Source organism: Anopheles funestus, chromosome 3RL (assembly GCF_943734845.2).
Source record: "Anopheles funestus chromosome 3RL, idAnoFuneDA-416_04, whole genome shotgun sequence".
NCBI classification, from domain to species: Eukaryota; Metazoa; Arthropoda; class Insecta; order Diptera; family Culicidae; genus Anopheles; species Anopheles funestus.
This window is the reverse complement of record NC_064599.1, coordinates 13,634,516-13,658,903: the sequence shown is the minus strand read 5'-3', so window position 1 is coordinate 13,658,903 and position 24,388 is coordinate 13,634,516. Positions and strand designations below refer to the sequence as shown.

Sequence of the window (24,388 nt, the reverse complement as noted above, 5' to 3'; positions counted from 1 at the left end):
CGGTGTTTTCTCGCCTGATGTAATTAGTATGAGAATATCGTCCAACCGAATAAATAAGCTCTTTTCCGCATTCATCCGTTATTTTCCCGACCATAATCCCACAAATTTTCTTTCTTCCAAATCCTCCATCCGGTTTGCCTCGTGCTCTATTCTCAACATACTGTTCTACAAATACTAAGCCCTCGTTACTGCGTCGTGGAAGGAAATTTGCGAGCAAAAACTTCATCCCATCGTTTGATCGTGTCTTGTTTTTTCTTTTTTGCTTGCAAGCACTTTCATCGAGCTTACATAGTACTATCTACGCTGTATCATTGACACCTCATACAACTATGTCAAGTGTGAAAACACTGCTGCTCACTCCAATAGCTAGTGTCGAGGTGTTAAACGAAGTACCAAAGCTGAAAAAGCCGGATTAGGGAAACGCACAAACCACTACTATCAGCGTTGGGAAGAGAGAGTTTTCAGAATTCCAGGACAATGTTCTCGCTTTCCCCATCGAATCGGCGTTCTATCAAGAGACCAAAGCTGTAAAGGGAGATTTGCGATTCCAAATAAACCCTAAAAATTATTTCTTATAAGAACTTTATTAAAGGAATTGTGATCGATTTTGTATATCGACAAAAGTTAAATTTAGATCACACTCAACAGACTTTTCCTAAAACGCGTTTAATTAAACACACAAGTCGCCTGGGTTGAAAATATACCAACGAGCATGTATTCAATTGACATTTGCGAGATAGACAAAGCATTATTATTAATTGCATATTTCACTCTGTTGGTAACCTTTACCAACCAAACCAGAAGACGGAGGCTGTAAAAAAATATTCTCCATGATCGTTATCTCGGTGCGGGATTCTAGTTAGAGAAGAATTTTTAAAATTAAATCTCGTCAAAATGGACTTGCTACTAAAACTCATCAATCATTACGACCTTCAGGCTTCATTGCCTACAAGAGCAAAGCGGTAGACTGCAACGACAAGAAGAAGAACAAGCCGGAGGGATGGTCGACCGAAAGATCCAAAAAGTTTAAGCAAAACTCCACCGTTGGAACCACTTTAAATTACTGTTCGAAGCAGACCGAACAAACACAAAATCCACTATCTTGTGCAAAATATTCTCGTCTAATGTTTTTCCCATCCTTCCGGGAAGTTTGCACGTCTAAAACGTCCTTTTGATGGTTCGCGATTCAATCAATTTCATCTTAATTACATCGGAAAAAAGGGTTCAAATTGGCCGTGGGGGCTCGTTGCCATCGCTAAAAGAATGCGAAAAGTATGCCTGTGATTGATATTTTAAACGTGCAGTGTTCCTTTTTTTGTCACGAACCAACGCCTAATTAATCGCGAAAAACCTACATCAGGTAAATTTTTGCACCTGCTTAACACAGGGAACTCATTTTCACACTCAATTTGTTTCTGGAGCAATAGTATCCAACAAATATCACATCTCAATTCGATATCCAACATATTTGACACAACTTAAACGAAATATTCTCAAAGTTCACTATGAAAAACGAAAAATGTCCTTTAAAGGCAAATTATCTCTACCACAACAAAATACTCTTTAATCTGGGACTAAGCCACCACTCCTGGTGACACATTAAAACCCACGTTTCCCACAACCCAAACACCGCAAACGGAACCACAAATTTATTTTTTATTCTACCACGTGGATGCCATTAAAGGAACGTTGTTTTGAACAGGCGATTCTTGAGGTTTTTTTTCCTTTTCCCATTTTGTGTTCTATTCTCCTTCTTCCGTTTTCTCATTTTCTATCTTTCACTCTGCTGATGTTAAGCTGAAAGACTCCCTTGAAATGGTCACGCGCACCCTTTTGTGCCATTGAGCTGAGCAACTTTTAATTCAATTTAATTTAATTTATTTCATTTTGTCATGCACTAATATTACGTATGAATGTTGCTGTTACTTCCCTTGGAACGCGTTCAGTTCCGGAAGCAAACGACCGTTGCGGTAGACAGCGTCTTTTCATATCTTTTACACGATGAGAAAACTCTTCCGCTCTTAAAGCTCTCAAGCAGAGAAAATTCTTTATCATCCCATTCTGTTCACCTTTTTTTTTCTTTAACACCACACGACGTCCTATGCTTCTTTGCACGCGTATCAGCTTTGGGTAATTCTGGTGCCACTTACACAAGCATACCTCGAAAAAATGGGTTCTTAGAGACACAACACATAGGAAGAACTAATGCTCGATTTTTTTGTAATTCTTTTATTTGGTTTTTAGTTACCAGCAGCGTAAATGACTTTATTTTCCTTCGTTTATTTGGGACCTTTTTCTATTCCAGCATACCTTACCCACATTCACACACTCGATGTCAAAAACTCAGACTCGTACTTCGAATTCAAGTGCAATATTCCGGATAGTTTTTCCAACTAGATATTCTCGTCCTTGCCCAACTGTTCAACTTAATAGTGCTGTTGATAATGGCACGAGCGAAACAGAACCATCACCGAGAAAGGATGCAGCAGTTTTGAAAGGAAAGACAGAACTGGAATTTTATTCGCCCTTGGTACAAGAATGCGCCTTACACAATTCAAGCACAAGTTTACTAAGCCCTTCTGGGATTCCTTTTGTTCCCCGGAGTCACCCGTCAGAAGCTCCATTTCGCCGATGAACACTCGAAAAGGGAGCTTATTGTGGGTCGATATCAAGAAAGAGGAAGCAGCCAAGATGCAACCAGACTCAACACAAACCATTTTTTCCTCGATCTCGGTCTATCAGATTCTCCGGGGTTCTATCTACCTATTTGATTTAACCGGTTTATCCTTCTGTCGTTCTTTTGGAGACTTGGCAAAGGAAACAGAAGTCGAAAGAAAACAGTGCCTAAGGCCTTAATTCAATACAATTTATTCTCTGTACGTATGCCAATTTTCATTTGTCACCCTTGAGCCATAAGCCCGAGTTGTCGGAGTAAACCCCATTTGTCCCACATTCGGGACAGAAACTAAAAGCGCCATGATTGGAAGGATACGTATCCTAATGGGCCTCGTGTAGCCGCACACGGAGAGGACACTTTTACCTTTACACTTGTCAATTAACATCACCTTACGTCGCCAATAGAACTATCCACCTTGAGACCATTTGCGGGTGCCTGTGAACTGTTGAGGAGTGAGTCGTCTGCCCGAATCTGCTGATACTTTTCTGATGATTGTATACAAAAGTAGTGTCATTGAACGATTGTACATGTATTCTATCTTTTATCTCTCTCTCTTTCCTTCTATTCTTCACACCCTCACTTTAGGCCTATTGCGGCTACAACAGATCTACCAGGGACTGCGGCCAGGCAACGAGACCTTTCACGTCGAGACGGTCAAGCGGATAGCGAACGTAAGCGATGCGATAGAGTTCCTGCGCACCATCGAGGAGCTGAACCGGTGGTCTCGGAAGCACATCGTCCTCGACTGTAGTACCGAGCTGGCCAAGGACATCGTGGTCAGTCACGTCCGGGACATCACGCTCGGCAAGCGAACCTACCACTATCTCTTGAGTGGGTTGGTAAGTGTTTCGTTCGTCACCATTGAAGTTGTTCTTTTCCCCTTCTCGATTCCTTCCACTTTATTTCTTCTACCCTCGTCAAACCAAATGGCATATCCAACCAGTAAGAAACATTTACATACAAATCGAACTTTGAGTTTGCTTTCGATTGCGTAGGTTGAACGGTCCTCTTTTCCAGCGAATTGTCTCCAGTTTCCAATTCGCAGCAGTTAGTGATTAGGTAGAACAATAATAATAGAAAGCTGTGATTAGTTTTCCTTTTCCAGCATTTCCATTATTCTCTGTGTACGGTTGAAGCGTAAAATTAATCTCATCTCCAAAGGGTTGTTGTTCGTTGGAAGTAGGCCAACAGCGAAGCGACTTCCCACGGGTTCTAAATGTAGAAATGCAACATTCGAGGTGGCATCGGTGATTGCTCTGTTGCTCTGGTGTGACTCTACATTTACAGAAATCCTCAACAACTCTTACTTCTCGTATCCAACATTTTCCACAATTCTACAAGCCGGCAATCAATGCTCGGAGCCTTGCAATGAACCTTTTTCTAGCAGTGAGCGTGGCAGGGGGCACACAGTGGGCAGTAAAACTAGTATTTCTGATTTTATGCTTTTCCACTTATGCAACCTTCCTCAGCCGTACGACTTAATCCACAGCTCGTACTACTCAAGGGCACCTCACACAAACACAAATACTCTACGAATACATCCTCTCGTCTCTCTTGATAGCACCTTGATACGTCGCATGCTCGTACGAATGCATCCCCTGAAAGCCATCAAAATCAAATTTAATGCCCTTTTCACGCCCGATGACGTCATTGATGAGAGCTTTTCAGCAGTTTCTCCTTTAATGCGTTTCTTGCTAGTTTCATTGCCAGCTCCCAGATGTTGTAAACCCATCAGAAGGAAAGCGAGTAAGCTATTCCCTTTAGTAGCACTATCAAGCTACAGGATTGCACGAGGTTTTGTGTTGAGATTCTACCAGACAACGCAGAAGGGGTTGTCTGCTCCAACGTTCTGTTTAACATTGCATGAAATTGCCTCCTATTTCGATGGAAAGTACATAAGCCTTGCCAAGAGAGCATTGTGATTGTGCGTTCTGAGGACACGAAATAGTTATTGTCATTTCAGCCCTACTAAACCTTGGCGTGCTTACCGACAGTCAGAAGTAATTGCCCACTGTTTCAAGGAATACAAGTGAAACATTGAGGTGTACTGAGGCCTCAGTTACATCCACTGAAAGGTAGAACTGGCATCTCCTCACTAACGATGACTGTCGCGACGATGGCAGAAGGTGATTAGCTCAATCAAAGCACCAAGAACTACCGAAATTGTCGAGCAAGGGAGTGTGGTAATGAGAGAGTCAACCTCAACACTGCCACTCAAGAAACTTTGAGGAGCATCATAAGGATTTAAAGATTGACGTTGTATTTCTGAACGAGTTGGAAGCAAATGTCTATCGAAATCGAATCACATTTACTTACACAACTGGAAGACTAAAATAAAGCCACGCCTAGACAGTCGAAGGGCGTTGACAAGATATCAATAGGATTATGGCAACAAAATGGTCGCTTAAAAACAGTATTATTACCACGACATTAGACTAGTTTGATATATTAAACCAGAGTTTCTCTTGAGCCTAAGAAGGATAAGATTGATGAAAGATAGAACCAAACCACTATTGTTCACATAATGTAAAGTATGTTCATGCTTCGAATTAACACAAAAACAACCGCAACGCCATTACATCTACTTTAGCGTTGATTCATTTTGTCCATTTCACTATATCCAAAATCAGAACATGTCGACCTAAGAGAAGAAATCTCTTGGAAGCTGTTTACCGGGATATTAAATAAGCATAAACTTTAAATGCGTTTTGCATACATCGACACAGAAGGTGTGTTAGCTAAACGTTAGCCAACTCGGCACGACCATGGTCGAGAAAGGGATCCGAGGGTCATATTGCCTGCGGTGGTTTATTTGAAGGTGGTCTTCAATTAGGAGACTTGATATTACACAACCACAAATACTGTGTGTACATCCTGGTGTTGGGCTTAGATGCGACTCCGGATGGACCTAGGGTAAGACGGTTCACATTATACCGTTCGTTAAATAGTTCAATCATCTGGAAGTGGTGGGCGAAAGCGGCTGGAATAACAACATCCGATAGCAGTGAGGGAACGAAACCGCATTGCCCTACTTCTGCTCATTAAAGTTAACGTAATATATTGGACTTGGAAGGATCCTATTTGCTCTTCTGCAAAGTGAGAGCATTAGTGTGTGTGTGTGTACCGGTTCTGTACAAGGTACATGTACGAGAGTGCTGCCTGCATGGTTCAAGAAAATTTAGCTGAAGTTCCCTTCTCATTTAATATTTCAATTAGAGCGCATCATATTTCGGATAAAGAATCGTTTCCATGTAAGCCACCATACACTGTGCATGAATGATTTTAATGAAAATTATTGTATTGTTTCTTTGCATGATGCATTCGTCTGGCCTTCTTGTAGGTTAATCCGTTTGAGTTATGGTTTATCTAAAAGCTTCAACATCATTTCCAGCACAACTTCTCCATTGGTGGTCATGAAAGTAGATTCCATTTCATTTCGACTTCTCTGAATGGCGTTCATTTGTTAGAAACACCAGAGTATAACGTTTGAAAAATGTTGGTTCCTGGAATAAGAGTAATTGTTGCACCTCTCAGCGTATTTTTATACTTGTCCAGCGAATGTCCACATTTCTCTGTATTTGCAAAACCGCAAAAGTTGTCTCGCCCTGTTGCAAGAGATTTGTGGCAAAGGATATAATGTATGAACACATTGAGAGATTCCCGTTGTGTTACCTTGTTGAGAACGGAAACATGATATACTCAAGCACAATGGAATCTATTTTTGGCTGAAAGTATGAAACATCGAAATTGGATCGGTTCATTCGTTCATTAACCGCGCTTCGGTTAGCACGATATTTCTCTTTCCTTTCCTTCAGTTAACTGAAAAGTAGGTAATAAGCCACAGAATGAAATTCGACACTCATTAATAGTAGTCTGGCCTTATGCGTAGGCAATTTCATGAACTACGGACAGAAAACAATGTTGCAAACAGACAAAAACCTAAGGGCAGGAAATTTAATTTCAAAATCGGTCTATCGTGTGCTTTAAAATCCTTTAATGTATTCTCTATGCTACTACAGTTAGGAGCTTAAATCAACGCGACTTGGCTTCAAATTCAAGTTCTGCTTAGCTGAACTCTTACCATAGTCTTACCGTAGTCGAAAAACTTCTTCCTATTGAATCGTTTTTCATTCCACTAAATCGCAAAACTAACAAATGTGGATGCAAACCATAAGTCAAATACCAAATAAATTATACTCCCATTTATTTCTAGAAACTTTGCCTTAGAAAGTAAGGCAGGGTGTCTACTAGTTCTCATTCCCAAATAATAAATACCACATATACGCTCGAACGCTCTTCTCTCTCAACCACGTCATCGTCCTTAAATCATTTTCATTGTTCAACTGTAAGACTACAATGATGTAACCCATGTCTGAGTGCTTCAAACAGCTGTATCTTATGCGCACGGGATCATTCCTCAGACCACCCAGTAGCACATGAAACAAATTGAATTTTATTCAGTTAAAAATTTCTATTTGAATTCCATTTCGAAGGCAGAAATTATTATGGCTCTTGACCAAACGGATGTTTGCTCCAAATTCAAGCAGAATGCAACAAACTGCACATTGAACTAAGCTCAGCACAGCAAATATCTGATTGTATTGATGCTTTCTCCAGCTGCCTAGCAGCCTCATTCTGACATGTTTCTCATACCAACTCACACAGGATGCAAAATGTGTGTTTCAATCAGTTCATTGATAGCAGTAACGGTCATCAGTTGTTAGCCTGATGATCTGGAATCACGTCAACATCCCTAAGGACGGCCCAGCATCATCATCATCAAGTTCGTCGTCATTATCAGCGCCGATGAATTTTGTTCGTTTACCTTGCACTCGAAAGGCTTTCCGAATTGGTTACCGCAATGTCGCGTTACGACGCCAGCAACAAAGCCAAAAGTGGTTAACCATAACAACATTCCCAAACATGCTGGACAGTAGATTCTGGCTTTCTTCTATCAGGTGTGACATGGTGGTAGCCATGTTTCACTCAATCACCATGAATGCTGCAAGCAAATGGTAGAATTTCTTCCCAACTTTCAGCTCAAATTCCAATCCGTGAATTGAGTTTTAGATCTAGAGCGTTTGATGGGAAAGTAGTACATTTAACGGCTACTTTCTCTTTGAAACCAAAAAGCAGCTTATAATGTAGCCTGTTGACCATTAGTTTGTTATATGTATTTTGCACGTTTGCTTCAGCCACTCTGACTGGAAAACAACACCTAAATCATCAGTCAAACTCAAGCAGGCAAGCGGGAAGTCTACCATCGTAACGAAACGCCTTTTCCATCATTATCGGAATGTTGCTAATTGTTTCCTGTTCACCATCACTGGTAAACCACGACCAATGTATTCGTACGATGTAACGATATAAAACAAGCTGGTTGGTACCTTGTTTGTTCATACGTTTGTTATACTGAACGCTCTTACACACTACAGACTCACACGACTGGACGTTGCTCCAGCTTGGACGATCACTGAAGCGAATGAAATTCTCTTTGTCACTTGAAATAACACTAAAGTGCGGGATGTTTAAGCCATCCGTTGGACGAGTTGGCCTGGCGATGGCAAAATCTTTCTGTTTAGGTTCTTCTTGAAACCACAATTACATACAAATACGAGAATGTGCGTGTGGGAAGTTTTCAGACACTCTCGTAGCATTCAAAAGGAAAAAAAAATCTCACACATATGATCCCTTAGATGTGACTCTAAACCGCAAACAAGGGATATCAGTATTGAGCTTACATTGCCTAAAGCCTAATGACATATTGAAACTATAATGAAGGAACGAAATGTATTTTGAAATCTTTGCAATTAAATTTGATGACTATACTAATATTGGATCGAATCAGGTGTCCCTACCTTAAAGAGAAATTTCGGATTCATCCATGTGAATTCGATTGGGTAGGAAAAATTGGAAATTGTTACCCATTTAAAGTTCAACACTCGATTCTTTCATGCAGATTCTTCAATGGAGGCGCCTGGTTGTTCATGATTTTGCAATAGTCGATCAATACTTCATGATTTGATTGTAAAATAGCAACAAAAACATTAAAAGTCTAACATTTACAGCCTAACACATCGCTTGCATCCATATGAATTGGATTTGGTAGAATCACTAGGCCGATTTCAAGTTATTTAAAAATTAACAATATGTTCCTTCTCGCAGATTCTTCAATGGAGGCGCCTGGTTGTTCACGTTTTTACAGCAGGCGAACAATATTGTATGTTTTGACTTTAAAATACCAACAAAACTTCCGTAATACAATATTTACTGCCCAACACATCGATCGCATCCATATCAATTGAATTTGGCAATTTGGTTCAAAAACCCATTTAAAGTTCAACACACGATTCTTCCACGAGAATTCTTCAATGGAGGAGGCGCCTGGTTGTTCATGATTTTACAATAGTCGAACAATATTTTATGATTTTAGTAAAATACCACAAACAAATCTGACCACAGATTAAAGAAAAAAAACATAGGTAATCCAACATTTACTGATAAAAACACAACGATATATTCAACGCTTTGCGTGCATCATGATACGCCCTGGTTTCGTTAGCATTACCAAAACGACTATTACTAACGACCTTCGGCCGACCCATCTCGTTGATCATGTACCGTTTATCTTGTATGCTTATTCCATCTATCACTTACCATCTTATCTAACTTTTACGGTTCCTCGCTTTTTATCACAACCTTGGTCAGGGTTTCTAACCTTAACGTTCTCTTTCCATCACCAGCAACGATATTTTGGTGAGCGCTATGAATGCTCATCTCGATCGATCGGACCTCACTTCGAACGATTTCCAAAAAAGCCCTTCCATCGCTCATTCTCCTGCTTTCCCCTGTGAACTTCATCTCTCGTTCCTTCCATTTCCCGCCCTTACATGAACTCAATTTATTCGATCGGTGTTTCGTATTTCACCCAGTGGCCATCAACAAAGGGAACATAACTCGTCAGAACATACGCACGCTCCTCTGCTCATCCTACCATATGGTTCGTATTATTGCAAGTAAAACCGGAACCGAAATCAAAATGCGAATCGAGTGCGTATTCGCAAAACATGCGCTTCCAAGCTTCCCCGGTGGGCTTACATCAATTCAATAGAATCGAGAAGTGAAACTCAGTACAAACTTGCCACCAGTCAATTTATATGATTTAACATAAATAGACTGCTGTCGATCCGTTCCACTATCTTACCCTTGATGTTGTTACATTTACCAGTGACGCGTGACGGCTAGTCGGAGTATCAGCTGCCGGGTTTTGCAAGTCACATCCAAGCTTTGCTTTATCTAAACCCATGCATCGTTATTATGCTGAAGGCTTCATGTAAAGGCACAGTGCTCAACAATGCTCTTGTTACAGCTTGTACCACTGCAATTTTGATTTCAATATTTTCTGAAACATAGGCTGGAAAGGTTATCTAATGGACAAATATATGTCCGATGTTTAATTTCAGAAACATATTTCTCTGAGTCTGGAGAATTGAGCAATATTCAATGCTTCCTAAACAAAGTTCAAGCAATTGCACCATAAACATACAAGAAGCAAAAATTTTAAGTAGATGTATATATGAGTTTGAGATAAGTATTGAGTCATAAAATTTCTATTGCATATCGATGATGTCAGCTCAATCAACTTTCAATACACGTCTGCCATAAATATTGAACAGATCCCCACAATCGTTGAAAAGTTTGTGTTTGAATCACAGTTTTAGTTATTGTTAAACTCAAATGTTCGCAATGAACATAAAATCATTCCTTAAGCATTCAACCTCTTGGTGCATTGCTTTCCCATTCCAACATGCCTCATCCTATCCATTGCGTGCTTTCAAAACATTATCTATGTACTCATCCCTCGGCGTATCTTTCTGTTCTACTTACTATATGCTTTTCTCTCTTCCTTTCTCCTCTACAGGTGATGGATGATCGTTGGGAGAGTGAAGTTATCGAGTACGGGGCAATCAATATCACCGGCTTCCGAATCGTCGATACGAGCAAAAAGTACGTCAAGGAGTTTCTTGATGGATGGAAGCGATTAGATCCGACCACATCGCAGGGCGCCGGTAAAGAACTGATCTCGGCCCAGGCTGCCCTCATGTACGATGCCGTGTTTGTGCTGGTCGAAGCGTTCTCCAAAATTATGCGCAAAAAGCCGGACCAGTTTCGGGCGTACACGATGCGCAATCGAGGCCAGCCGTTCAACCTTCCCACCAACGGAACGCGAACATTGGACTGTAATACTTCCAAAGGGTGGGTCACCCCGTGGGAACACGGTGATAAAATTTCACGCTACCTGCGCAAGGTAAGAAATGTAGTTTTTTTTTCCTTTCATCCGACCGATCCGGCACCTATTTTTTTGACTACATATTGGGAAAATTGAGCATCAATTCATTGGTTTTATTTAAATTTTTCATTAAAAAAATGTTCAAATATTTTTTAGGAGGTAAATAAACAACTCACAATACTATTATTTTACAACTTTTCGGAAATTCAGCATTACAATCAGCTATTACGATTTTCAACGTTCTCTCACCATGCGAACTACATAAAGTTGTTTTGAGACTCTTTTCTCAGAATAGCTTGACTCAATTTCTACCTGGGTGTGTTCCTTAGCCAAATCGAGCCAAGATTTATGAGCCCATGATACATTATTATGGCAACCGGTCTTTATTTATACCATCACTTGCGCTGCGTTTGTTGCGTAGCAATATTTGGGTTTCTTTCTCGAGAAATGCAACCCTCGTGTCGGCTAATATCAGTTCGTTATTTCTATCCGTACCATCAAACTCACTGGTTCTCTCTGTCTGTTTATCGTTCTTGCAAATGGCACAACTTTTACACCTTCCCGTCTATTGGCATCTTCACCGCTACTACAATCGCCACAATTGCACGGTTGGCATTGGGCCACCAACGGGGAAAAAATCCGCTACTACCACGATTCACGACACAACATGACTGCTTTACGGCTGGCTACCTTCAAACCCACGGGTCGGGTTTTTACGACAACGTTTTCACCAAGAACAGGTGGAAATATCGGGCCTTACCGGTGATATCAGATTCAACGAGGACGGCAAACGCCAGAACTACACACTGCACGTGGTCGAGATGACAGTGAACAGCGCAATGGTAAAGGTGGCCGAGTGGTCGGACGAAGGCGGACTGGCGCCGGTCGTCGCAAAGTACACCCGGCTCAAGACGGACATGCATTACGAGCGGAACAAGACCTATATCGTGACGACCATCATCGAGGAGCCGTACATCATGCTGCGACAGCCAGAACCGGGCGAGACGCTGGAGACGAACGAGCGCTTCGAGGGCTACTGCAAGGATCTGGCCGAGCTGTTGGCGAAAAAACTCGGCATCAACTGTACGTATGAGTTCCTTTCACTTTTACATCCTTACCTGTATTCCTTGCGCTTTCTAGTGAAAAGGTACCAAACTGACACAATTTTCGACTGTTACAGCCTTAGGCTGCGGTGTACAGTGAATGTAAGCTTTGGGATTATGTTTTTCTATTGACTTGACCATGTTTGCGAGTCTATTTTGGAACCCAACGTATATTCTAGCCAAAGTTCACTTTACAAGGGAAAGTTGTTGTTCTCTAAAGTACATTTAATCCACAAGAAGGTCCTATTAGAAGGTTTAGAAGTTTGTTCATGTGTAATTAGCTTTATAACTTTTGACTCACAAATTAATTACTCTATTCTTCAACATAAAGTACTTAAACATGATACTTTCTCATGCGTGATCACTTCATCCAATTCATAGCAATTCTTTTTTCAATCATTTCTTCAATCTATCGACAAAACTTAATTTTAAGAATTGTTTTTATATCTAATGATATTTTATTTCATAATACGTAGGAGCTTACTATCACTCAGATACATTATAGTTAATTCTCAAGCTCCTTTCCGTTTTGCAAACGAAATACCCTTTAATGAAGATCTTTAATCGCTCCCTATTGGCAAAAGGAGATGAATACGTAATGTTGGTTCCAATGTCAATAGGTCCTTTTACGATAGGCCGCATTATTCCAAGGCATTGAGCGGTAAAGTGTCATCATGGAACCAGATAATGCTCTTTCGCGCTGTTGATAGTGCTTTCCTATTATTACCGCATTTTCCCTCGATAGTAGTCGTGGATGAATGTATATTATTCATGCTGATGGTCTGATAACATATGAAAGTACAACTAATCATTTATGATTCAACTCCATGGTGTAAGCATAATATGGTGATTGCGACATACGTTTTGTGTTTTTGTATTTTATACTTGTAGAATAGATTCGTGTTGATCGCTGTTTCCATTTTTGAGTAAACGCTCAAATTTCTTGAATATCCTTAAAGGTTCTCATTCCATTCATCATGTTTTCATTCTGTTTATGAATGTTACCCGAGTTCCCTGTCCAATATATCACTCGAAGCACTGAATAAATTGCAGCAATAGATGATAAAAGTATCATTACCAAATTGAAAGCTCTAAATTGTTTCCATCGGTTTCCACACTAAACAGAATTTCCCTCCTAACGGAAACCCTAGTCCTACATTCGTTTATTGCTCTTCCCATGTTCCACAGTTGACCACAATTGTACAAACCACCTTTTGGAACCCTTTTTCCTTTTTCCTCATCAAGGCCAAACCTTCCGAAAGCAAAAACAGGGACAAGAAAATTCCACTTACGGTATCTTCCGACGAAAGTTTATATTTGAAAACTTTCAAATTAGCCCCTAAGATGCGGACACGGTCCTTATTTGATGTCTAGTAGGGTAGACATACTTTCACCAGTCTCCCTTTCGGTTGCCTTTTGGTCCCTTTTCATTAGAGATTTTGTTTTGTCAGTTTCCTACGCCGGAAACTGCTTTTGCGCTTACCAACTTTCATTCAAATTAAATGTCCACCATGAAAGAAAGAAGCAGCGCAAAAGACAAAAACTTAAAATTGAATCTTTTCCATCCTCAATCATTTTTCTCCCAACAACCAGATGAGCTGCGGATAGTAAAGGATGGTCAGTATGGTTCGGAAAATCCAGACGTCAAGGGTGGCTGGGATGGAATGGTCGGTGAGCTGGTGCGAAAGGAGGCCGATTTCGCTATCGCCCCTATGACCATCACGTCCGAGCGCGAGCGCGTCATCGATTTTAGTAAACCGTTCATGTCACTCGGCATTTCCATCATGATCAAACGGCCGGTCAAGCAGAAGCCGAGCGTATTTAGCTTCCTCAATCCACTCTCCAAAGAGATCTGGGTAAGTAGTGGCGTATGCGTGCAGGAGTTAAGGACGGACTAATGAGTGCTACCGAAAACCATGACCCGTGGCAACAGGAACACGAGCTTTCGGTGGTGTTCTGGTTGTCCTGCATCAGCCTCACGACAAACTGTCATACAATCCGTCGTGTTTGAAGTTACCTCCTGAGGTGGTCAATAATGCATCTCCCTCACCGAATGCGTTATCTAATACTAATGCTGTGTTTGCGAATCCTTCGCTCGCTCTTCCGTCCTACCCTAGGTTTGCGTTCTGTTCAGCTACGTCGGTGTCAGCATCGTCCTGTACATAGTGTCACGCTTTTCGCCCTTCGAATGGCGACTAGTTAATTATAACGGTAATTAATTTCTCTGTCCAAAGGAACGGACACCATTTCACCTTTTCGGAAGTGTGCTAGCCCTAGGGGATGCAGTGTATTTCCGCCCTTACGCGGCTTCTACGTCCAAAGTCGTCGGCATCCGATGGGTCGGCACGGCACGTACCAATCCGCTCGCATTCGGATGAGTTGTGAACACTTCCGGTGGAAAACACTGCATCTCTCGCATGAGCGCACAAAAGACGTAACTTATCTCATATGTTTTCCCTATCGTCTCTTCCTCCCGAAAACCGTCCCGGGGCCGTAACACCTTTTGTGTACCGAAACGATGGGTGTTTTGCTCGTCCCGGACCATCATTGGCACGGCCTGCTGGCGACGGTACGCTGTTCGTGCTGCTTTGTGACACACTTTATGGCTAATTCGGCTACCGTGCGTTACTACCGATGCTGCTGCCCTTACCACGACCGGAAATGTCAGGCGAACAACCGGACGCAGTGCCACAGGCGACGGTAAATGAGTTTAGCATTCTGAACTCATTCTGGTTTGCTCTGGGCGCCTTCATGCAGCAGGGCTGCGACATCTCACCACGCTCGATCTCGGGCCGGATCGTTGGTTCGGTCTGGTGGTTCTTCACGCTCATCCTAATCTCGTCCTACACGGCCAACCTAGCCGCCTTCCTAACAGTCGAGCGCATGGTCACGCCAATCAACTCCCCGGAGGATCTGGCCTCGCAAACCGAGGTCCAGTACGGCACGTTGATTCATGGCTCGACCTGGGACTTCTTCCGGGTATGTATCTGCGCGGTTGTCCTGGCTTCCCGCACAGGAGCTCATTAATTTCAATACTCTTCCTCCCCTCCCCGCACGATCCGCTCCTCCTCACCACTTGTTCAACCCTACCTGCATGGAATAGAAATCGCAAATCTCCCTGTACAGCCGCATGTGGGAGTACATGAACTCCCGCAAGCAGCTATTCGTCAAGACGTACGACGAGGGTATCCGGCGGGTGCGTACTTCGAAGGGCAAGTACGCGCTGCTCATCGAGTCACCGAAGAACGACTACACGAACGAGCGGGAACCGTGCGACACGATGAAGGTTGGACGGAATCTAGATGCGAAAGGATTCGGCATTGCCACGCCCTTGGGCTCACCGCTAAGGTAAGCAGAACGAAACGTTTTGATAAGAGCTTTCGTGCGCACCGCAGCATTGCGGTGGCACAAAAATGGCAGTAACTTTGCGTAAACACGTGCACCCGGTGCTGGTGTATGGTAGGGCACGGGAAACAACACGGGAAATGCTATGAAGAAGTTGGAAAGGTCAAGAATATCCTTACGACATTCACCAAACGGTCGTACAACACATGCGCCCTCTTGTTAGAATGTTTTGAAGCTGTGTCCTTACAACGAAGAAAGCTCTCGTTCCGAACGAAAAGCTCGCATTGTTTGCAAAAGCTTTAACTATTCTTTCTAGAGAGAAAAGTTTTTCAAAATCACGTTCTCACAAAAGCTTCGTTAAGTTCATTCGTATAAAAGCATTGAGAGTTTTTTTAAAAGTTTATATACTGCTATCTTTGCAAAATAATAAGAAATTTGATCCCTTTTAAGTTTTAGCTTCAGAGCTATAAAATGGAGAAACAATCAGAAACATGTTTGTTCGTTATCTATTAAAATTAATTTTTATTAAAACCTAAAATAATATATGTATACCTCTACAAAGCTTTTTTTATACCTTACGCTTATTTTAGCTCTAGAAAAGTTCAAAGAAATATCAAACTACACTACTTATCCCGATGAAAAGGACAAAATACTTTTTAATTCACTCCCAAATTACATCCATTAGTGTATCTCGCAATGTATACACAAAACAAATGGTGTTGTTGGTAAAAAATGAAAACATGACATATTTAATCTGCATTTTCTTTCCACTTGTCTCATGCTTTTCAGCCATTTGCACTATCAGGCACCATTAAGCTCTTTCCCAAAAAACAAAAGGCAAAAATTTTTATTTGCAGTAAATATTTTCTTCCAACAAATTGCCCATTTTCACGAACGAAAAAAAACCCTCAATCTTCCCCTTTGTATAATTTGTTCCGTAAGAAATGTCACGAATTGACGAATTGTCGCAACAGAACCTTATAAACAAAATACTTCTGCGTTGCTAAACACGCGAACCCAATCCGTACGGTGCGCACTAGTCGCATAGAAAGCAAAACCTTTTCGTCATGCCAAAATATTTACTTGTCGCATGCATTCATATCGGATGCACCTATATGCCGGCTCGTGCTTTGTATTCCCGTCCTGGGGAAAGCTCGAACCGAAGGTCGACAAATTGTAAGCAACCACCGTCAACCTCCATCAACCATTCGCACGGTGCAAAGTGCACGGACATCAGCATAATTCTTGGTTTGCTTGCTTTTTTTTGTTGTTGTTTCGCGTATGCTCTTCATTCCATTTTGAGAAAATCCGTTTTTGTTTCGATTTAGACAAAACAACAAAAAGAGTTTTTTTTCCCTGCAAAATTGCCCTAGTGGATTGCCCGGGTGCATGAAACAAAAAAACTGCTGCCACTGCCCCGTACTAAATGAATATGCAACTGCACAAAAACTCACTACAAATCCGGAAAATGGAAATGCGAAATAATAAAAATTCAAACCAGCGCGGTACCACGGTGCACGAGAAAGAAAAGGTCGCCCGTAAGGGAAACCCAAAACAAAAACTTATCAAACCAAGGGCTGAACGGAGGGAGTGTGTGTGTGTGTGCAGCTTTAGTGCAGCATGCACCGAACTCAAACAAATCAACCGACCGTGTCCCATTAGTGCCGCACGAAAACCAGCTCCCTCCGCATCATTACTTCTCGAGCAGCGTTTGTCCTCTTTTTGTTCGTTTTGCTTCGTCAGCCATGCTTTCCCCCCAACCAGCAGTACAAATAGTACAGCAGGGACAAAGCAAAACGGTGAATAGAAAAAGACGAGGGTTTGAAACAACGAACGAAAAACAAAAACGGGCCGGCATACTCTCGAGACAGACCCCGTGGCGAGCTGGCGGTCCGGGCAAGGCTATATCTCTGCCGCTACTAGGTCACCTCGGCGACCCAGTCACGGCAGACGAAGATTGAGACCGTGTGACATTATTTTCACTACTGCATAATGAAGTAGCGGCAAGTGCAAGAGAAGTCATTCATTTTCCAGCACCATACCGGGGAAAGAGCGATACGACCAGGGGCCGGTATGAAGCCGTAAGCGGGGTTGGTTTGCTTGCAAAACGGCACGAAATGTGTTTCGAAACAATTAGCAATCACGCTCAACATTTGCTGGTCGCTGAGTTTTGGGCCGGGGACAGTAGATGGAAGAATCTATTTCACTCCTCTTTGATTGTTGTTGAACCTTAGCAAATCCTGCCTGCCTGGTGTGTATGCACTTGGACCATCTTCACTCCAAGATTCAACTGACTTGTCGCTTGAAATTTTGCTCCTTCGATTGTGTACCTGTCTGAAGTATTCTTAAGCCTCTCACGGTACCATCGTGCCATCTCTGTCGAAGCAGAGCCGGAAGAGCTGAATGGCAGTTAGGTGTACCGGCAGAAATGGTAGTCGTGATCCAATTGCAAAGAACCAACGCAAATGCAGGACCCCTCTCGGGGCACACCAAACAAACAAAACAAAAAAACGCTTTTTCCAGTTCGCTCCCTCGGGCCTCGTCTGAACGAGTTGTGTGTGGAGTGTACGGAAAGCCAATACATCGCACGAAAACAGACACGTCGGCTTTGTAAAGTGCGAAGAGGTGAAGAAGCAACAACACAAGAGCCACTACAGAAACGTGACCCACACTGATGCCCGTAGGAGTTCTGTCATCATGTACGGAAGACACTCACGGAGAGCATAGCACGATACACCACAGACAGCTCGGCATAAACAAACATGACGAAAAGTGTCCGATGCCCTCCGAGTGGCATATTAAAATACTCACTGCCACGTGTATGTGTATGTGTGGCTCTGTGTGTTTCTTTTTTTTATAAGATTCGTGATGAGCACGATTCGAATGGCATAACGTGCATACTTGCAGCGTATTTTGCCAGCACAAAACGCCACAAGACGGAATTAATTTGTTTGAGAAATAAGCATTCGCAAACGACACTTTCATTTCATGCTGAATGTACAGCTAATAGGCAAACATTCGTTTGCTCATCTTGCATTTAGCTTCTAGAAGATGCAATTATAATTGCCTGGCCATTTATGCCAAATTAACGCTTTTGCTTTCTAAATTATGTCCAATTTTTGATATCATGAGCTAGTATACTTGATATACATTCCAGGAAAATCATTAACATTTTTTCAACGATCAACGACTTTTCTTTTAAATCGTACAAAAGCTTTAAAATATGTAAAGATTTTTTTATTACAATAACTATGAAATTAAAAAAGAACATTTCTTTTACTCCTTTGCAGAGATCCAATCAATCTTGCAGTACTATCGTTGAAAGAGAACGGTGAACTAGACAAGCTGATGAACAAATGGTGGTTCGATAGAACGGAATGCAAACACTACGACAAGCAGGACGCATCCCGTAACGAACTCTCCCTTAGCAATGTGGCTGGCATCTTCTACATCCTCATCGGCGGGTTGCTAGTAGCGCTCGCCGTGGCACTGGTAGAGTTTTGCATGAAAAGCTCGAACCGGTCCAGCAACCGCATCCCACTCTCCGACACGATGACCTCCAACTCCAACTCCAAAAACCGGCTCACGATGCCACCGGCGGCACGGGAGTATGACAACGGTCGCATCGGGGTAAGTGGTGGCTACATCCACACACACTGGCGGACAGCAAACGAACCGTACTAATTGCAGTATCCGTTCTAGTACTACACCCCGGCGACACACACCGATCCGGATCCGATCCATGCCAACTCGCACACGCAGGTTTGATGTAAGGAGCCGCCGGAACTGCGCCTATGACGTCCACCGTACGCGCCCACCATCCGACAGATCGTGGCCAACAGCCGTCACGATGCGTCCACGTTGCTGAAGCGCGAAAACGTCCCCGGCGGAGTGCCTCCGGTAGTGCATGACAATTCCTGTCTATAAGCAAGTGTCCCGAGTAAATTGTTCCCCAAAAACCATTCCTTATTCCTCTTTCCTACCGACGCTTTGACTGGGGTAGTTCGTTAGAGGGTTCCACCACTGGAAACACCACAGTCAAAGCGATCCGTCGGGAAGCAAACATACAATTTTCATGGGCCATGCTCTGGAAGATGGGGGAGAGAGGCCCAGCAAAAAAGCTCAAATATCAATGGAGGAGCTTATGCGGTTTATAGACCGAGCTGTCAAAATAATTATGCAAAAAAAAAACAAAAAACAAAACAAAAATACATGAGATCTTCTCAGTCCGTCTCAGTGATGGCGTGATGTGTACATAGATTAGGAATTATCAATATCTTACCCATTTTGTTAGTGTTTCGCTCCGTTTTTTGTTTTCGTCCCCTGGAAACGACGTTAAGTTTTTTCGTTACGAGATAATCAAATTACTAGCGGTAAGCATGTCGGTACGCGGCACGGTTCAAACATAACCACTCCGGAAGAAAAACAATACTGTTCCGAAGGAATTTCTGTTTAAGTGTGTGCATAAGTGAGCGTACAGCGTTTCCAATAGCAAGTTATAAAAGAAAAAGGAATTGGAAACGCGAGGCGGGCGCTCGTTTGCCCTTGTAGTTAAATCATTATATCGATAATGGGTATCGAAAGTGGAATGTATGAAAGAGTGTAGGTAAGTATTAAGTATTGCTATAAGCGATGGCGAATAAAAAGCGCATGAATAGGGTACCTAGAACTGAAGTGAAGCAGAAAGAAAAACACACTGAAGGCGACTGAAAACCAGTGCAAATATATTGTACCGAATCATTGCACACAACCCACTTAAGTCAACCAAAACAACAGCAACAAACTAAGCAGAAACTTATGAAACAATCTAGGTTCGTTCTAAACTATCTTGGTAAAGTGGAGTAACCAAAAACAAAAAACACAAACTTTCAAATCAAACAAAAACATACAAAAATCAAAACATCTACTAATAAGAGCCAAGGTGGAGTAGAAAACCGAAAACAAAAATCAAAACAACCAACACCTAAAACAGGACAAAAATTGATGGCCAAGAAATGAACTATTTCCCGGTGGCTCATAGCATTACACACCGGTGTAAGCAACTAACAGTTCTCTTAATAACTCTCTGTACTACTTTATTCTAAATAAACAGAAGACTAATGCGACTCCAAACCAGTGAATCAGTAGAAAGAGCAAACACTGCGACACAAACCAGAAGAACAAACAAAACAAAACAAAAACATCTCAATCGAAAGTACTAGAAGAAAGTACTAAAGCATTACGAACCAACTCTATTGGTTTTTATGTTGTTGTTTTTTTTTTTATTTTATTAGCAAATCACAAACAAAAGGTAGCTTATCTCATCCGAACCGGGCCAGTAAACGAGTGTGATCGGTGGTGGTTCACCCATCAGCCACAGCTGTTAAATGAAGGTGAGTGAGATAAAAACATTAAAAACTTCAAAACTTAATCAGCAAAGTGGCCAGAAACAGGAAAAACACGATTGGAATTTAAAATTTCACCATTCAGTAATGCATAAACACTGACAGGACAGACAGTGGGTCAAAAAACATAACACATAACCCCATACATCATACATCCCTCCTACGGTTCCCATTTTCCAGTAAGCCAAAATAAAAAGAAACAACAACAGCGAGTGATCAAAAAATCTGTATAGAATAAGAGAACGGCTAAAAATATTGACTAAACGTAAGCTATTAAAAGAGAAGAATAAACTAACGAAATAAATAAATCTCGTCAAGCCATGTAACTAGTAACTTATCCTAAAACAAAACACGAACAAAACACACTCAGCCAAACAGCAGTCCAAACATACATACACGACGAGGGGACTAGGCTAGGCGAAACACGTTCTATGTTTGTGAGTAACGAGTAGGCGAAATGACATCACCTACATCAGTGTGTGTACAACGTTAGCAAACCGCAGTGACCGGATTGAGACATACAGCATACAACCACACACGTACACCATAAACATTACTCCTTCACGAAGCGAATACAGCAAAAGTGAATTAACGAAACAAAAAACAAAACAAACCAAACAAGAAAATCAAAGCTGTTCAATAACTATGCTAGTCGGTAAGCAGCGATTCGATCTATACAGGAAAATTATTGGTTGATTTTCGTTTTCGAGATTAACCAAAAAAAAACAAAAACTCGATTTAAACGACGGCAACGGAAACATTTAGCTATGTGCACGATTCGGATACAGTTTTCCGCCCCCCCTCTTTCGAAATGCGTTCCAAACATTTATGTGACTGTTGTGTTAGTTAACAGAAGAATCAACAGACTTACCAAAAAAAACATACCAATCGCAAATCCATTAAATGCCAAACGTGCATCAGCGCGGTGACACTGTTGTACTGTGGACAAGCAACAAAAAAGGGAAGATAAAACAAATCATGCAAAGAAAAATTACGAACATTTGTTGAGATCGTTTGAAAATAAAATCGAATTCCATAAGAAAATAAAAAAACTCTTGCTTCTGGGCGTATATTCTTTCCATTTTCCCATTTGTACATAATGCGTTTTACCCCACCAATTTCACTGCTAAGCGAATGAAATGAATTATTCAGCGCAGTGTTTCTTGTCGTTCAGATTTTATATTTCTGCATCAAGGCTTAGACCACTTCACACCCTTCACCCATAGCCCAAAACGAACAAAACATAACTTAAGATCTGCAAAAAAAGGAGCAGCTTTTGTCGTAAAAGAGCAAACAACCATCAAACCGTGCGACCTTGGAGAAATTTAGGACACTTCCGATACGTACGGTAGCGCAATCGTCCTCAACGGTCGGCCAAAATCATAAATGGTCGAAAGCGGGGCGTCTTCTTTAATCCTCTTACTATAATTGACCATTAATATATGGCCCAGAGCTGGTCGCATCCTTTTGAACCGTCTTCGCCATTCTTCCAAGGACGCATTTTTTTTATTAAGATCGTTCGATGAAGCTCATTTGTCGGTTGCATGTCTGCCAGAAATAAACTATACCTTAAATGCCATTTTTAATATAATTAATGAAAAGTTATAAACAGTAAACATTATTGCTTCTAAAACATAAATTCATATGCCATCAACTACAGTCAGAATGTATGATTCCCATGAAAAGAAACTTAATGCATAATGTTTCCTTGCACCTTCATTTAAATATAAATAGCTGACTTAAACTGCCCGGAAACCACTACAACTTTTCGCATGCAGTTGTTCTTTGTACATCTTTTATGCATTCTGTTTCCATTTTCGACCATTTATACGATTATCGTCAAAACTGAAGCTTTTATTTTGCCCGTTCCGTGCCGCTGAATAAATCATAAATCATTCAAACTAGATATTCATAGTCTTTATGATAAAACTAACAAGCAATATAAAAGCGTATAATTTTAACATATATTTTCAGTTAAAAGACATGAATAAAAACTATCACCAAATTGAGGCAGGTGTAAAAGTTTGCTACAATGTCAAGTACCAGGCGTCTCCATGACAGGTTCCTTTATGTTTTCGTATAAAAAGTTCCCATTCATAGAAAATTGTCTTACACATCTTTTGTTTCGAAAATTTTAGATATTCAATCATTTGTTTATTTTCTTACAAATTTGTTAAGTCATTGCAGTCGCAACTCTCACAAAATTGAGTAAGGTTTGACATTGAGTTTGTTAAAATGTCATGTACCAGGCGTCTCCATTACAGCTTCCTCTATGTTTTGTAATAACATTTCTCACTTATAAAAAAATGTCTTACACACCTTTTGTTTCGGAAATTTTAGAAATTCAATCATTTGTTTATTGTTAGTATTGTTAGTAGTTGCAGTTAAAATTATCATAAAATTGAGAATGGTTAAAAAGTACATTGTAAAGTACCAGGCGTCTCCATCATAGCTTCCTCTATGTTTTCGTGTTAATAGTTCTCATTTATAAAAAAAATGTCTAACACACCTTTTGTTTTGGAAATTTTATAAATTCAATCATTTGGTTATTTTCTTAAACATTCTTTTACATCTTCTCTTATTAAACATTAATAAAAGTGTTTCAAACACTTTTGTTGCGATTCTGTATAATTAATGTACTCAATGATTACAACATACAGCAAGTATTATCGCAACAAAATGATAAAACGACGCAATCAAATGACGGTTCTCTTCCGCTTGAAGGCGATTAATAAAACGGATAAATTATACACCTTATACGCATGTAACAAATACCTTCCTTCCGGGAATGGGGCAGCATCATGAATAAAAATCATTTGATCAATTATATAGCAAAGCATCCTCTCGTTACCTCGCGGACCACTAATCGTGCCACGTAGAAAAACTAATATGACACAACGACCTGCGTCGCAAAACAAGGCGACAGAGATATAAAACAACAACAACAAAAAAACAGGGACCGAACCCACCCTCTCGCCAATGGGCTGAACATTCAATAAACAGCCTCGTTACCGACCACAACCCCAAGTGCAGCAGGCTTAGAACCAATGAAATGGAAAAAGGGTTTTAACGGTGGGATTCCACCACGGGTTGCTCTGGCAATGCTTCTGACCTCGTACGGACCACCTACGGCTTTCATCCCTTGTCAAAGCTTATCTTTCACTTTCACCGAAACCGACCGGCCACAAACTAGTATCAAAAGGAAGCTTCTGTCCCTTTCCTTTCATTCGGTGCTATTCAAACGTACGAATAAAATACACACCAACCTTATAAGCAGAAACGGTTGCTTCCGCCTTTACGTGTTGTGTCTTCCTCACTTTGCACTAAGACACCGACCGGGATCGTATCTTTGGTTCGGTCTTTTTCTTGTGTTTCTTTATTCACATTTTTGTACTTGTGTGTGTGTGTGTTTTCTAGTATCCCATCGTCATTCTCGTCATGTATTCCTTTGTCATCAGTGACGCGTTTGGATTACGAAACGGCATTGCGGTGGGAAAAGCATCATCAAAAAGCATCCGCTGCTAGGGTCACAAAACCCTCACAAAAAAGGCACAAAAAAACAACACACACACACAAACACATACAAACT

At 41.3% G+C, this 24,388-nt stretch overlaps 1 protein-coding gene across 6 annotated transcripts in view; it reads left to right on the top strand.

The window, feature by feature from the left end:
• LOC125769833 (glutamate receptor 1-like) overlaps positions 1-21,851 on the top strand; it is a 56,063-nt gene extending 34,212 nt beyond the window's left edge. For 5 of the 6 annotated variants that reach the window (XM_049438724.1, XM_049438720.1, XM_049438721.1 and 2 more), the window contains exons 5-13: positions 3,263-3,516; positions 10,599-10,985; positions 11,708-12,050; positions 13,664-13,926; positions 14,188-14,281; positions 14,739-15,049; positions 15,174-15,418; positions 18,706-19,045; positions 19,118-21,851. In XM_049438724.1, coding sequence (XP_049294681.1) covers positions 3,263-3,516; positions 10,599-10,985; positions 11,708-12,050; positions 13,664-13,926; positions 14,188-14,281; positions 14,739-15,049; positions 15,174-15,418; positions 18,706-19,045; positions 19,118-19,183 — 2,303 coding nt within the window. In that variant the 3' untranslated portion in view covers positions 19,184-21,851. Of the gene's footprint in view, positions 1-3,262; positions 3,517-10,598; positions 10,986-11,707; positions 12,051-13,663; positions 13,927-14,187; positions 14,282-14,738; positions 15,050-15,173; positions 15,419-18,705; positions 19,046-19,105 lie in introns of all 6 variants that reach the window. The other variant, XM_049438725.1, reaches the window with a different exon arrangement.
• Positions 21,852-24,388: the final 2,537 nt, after the last annotated feature.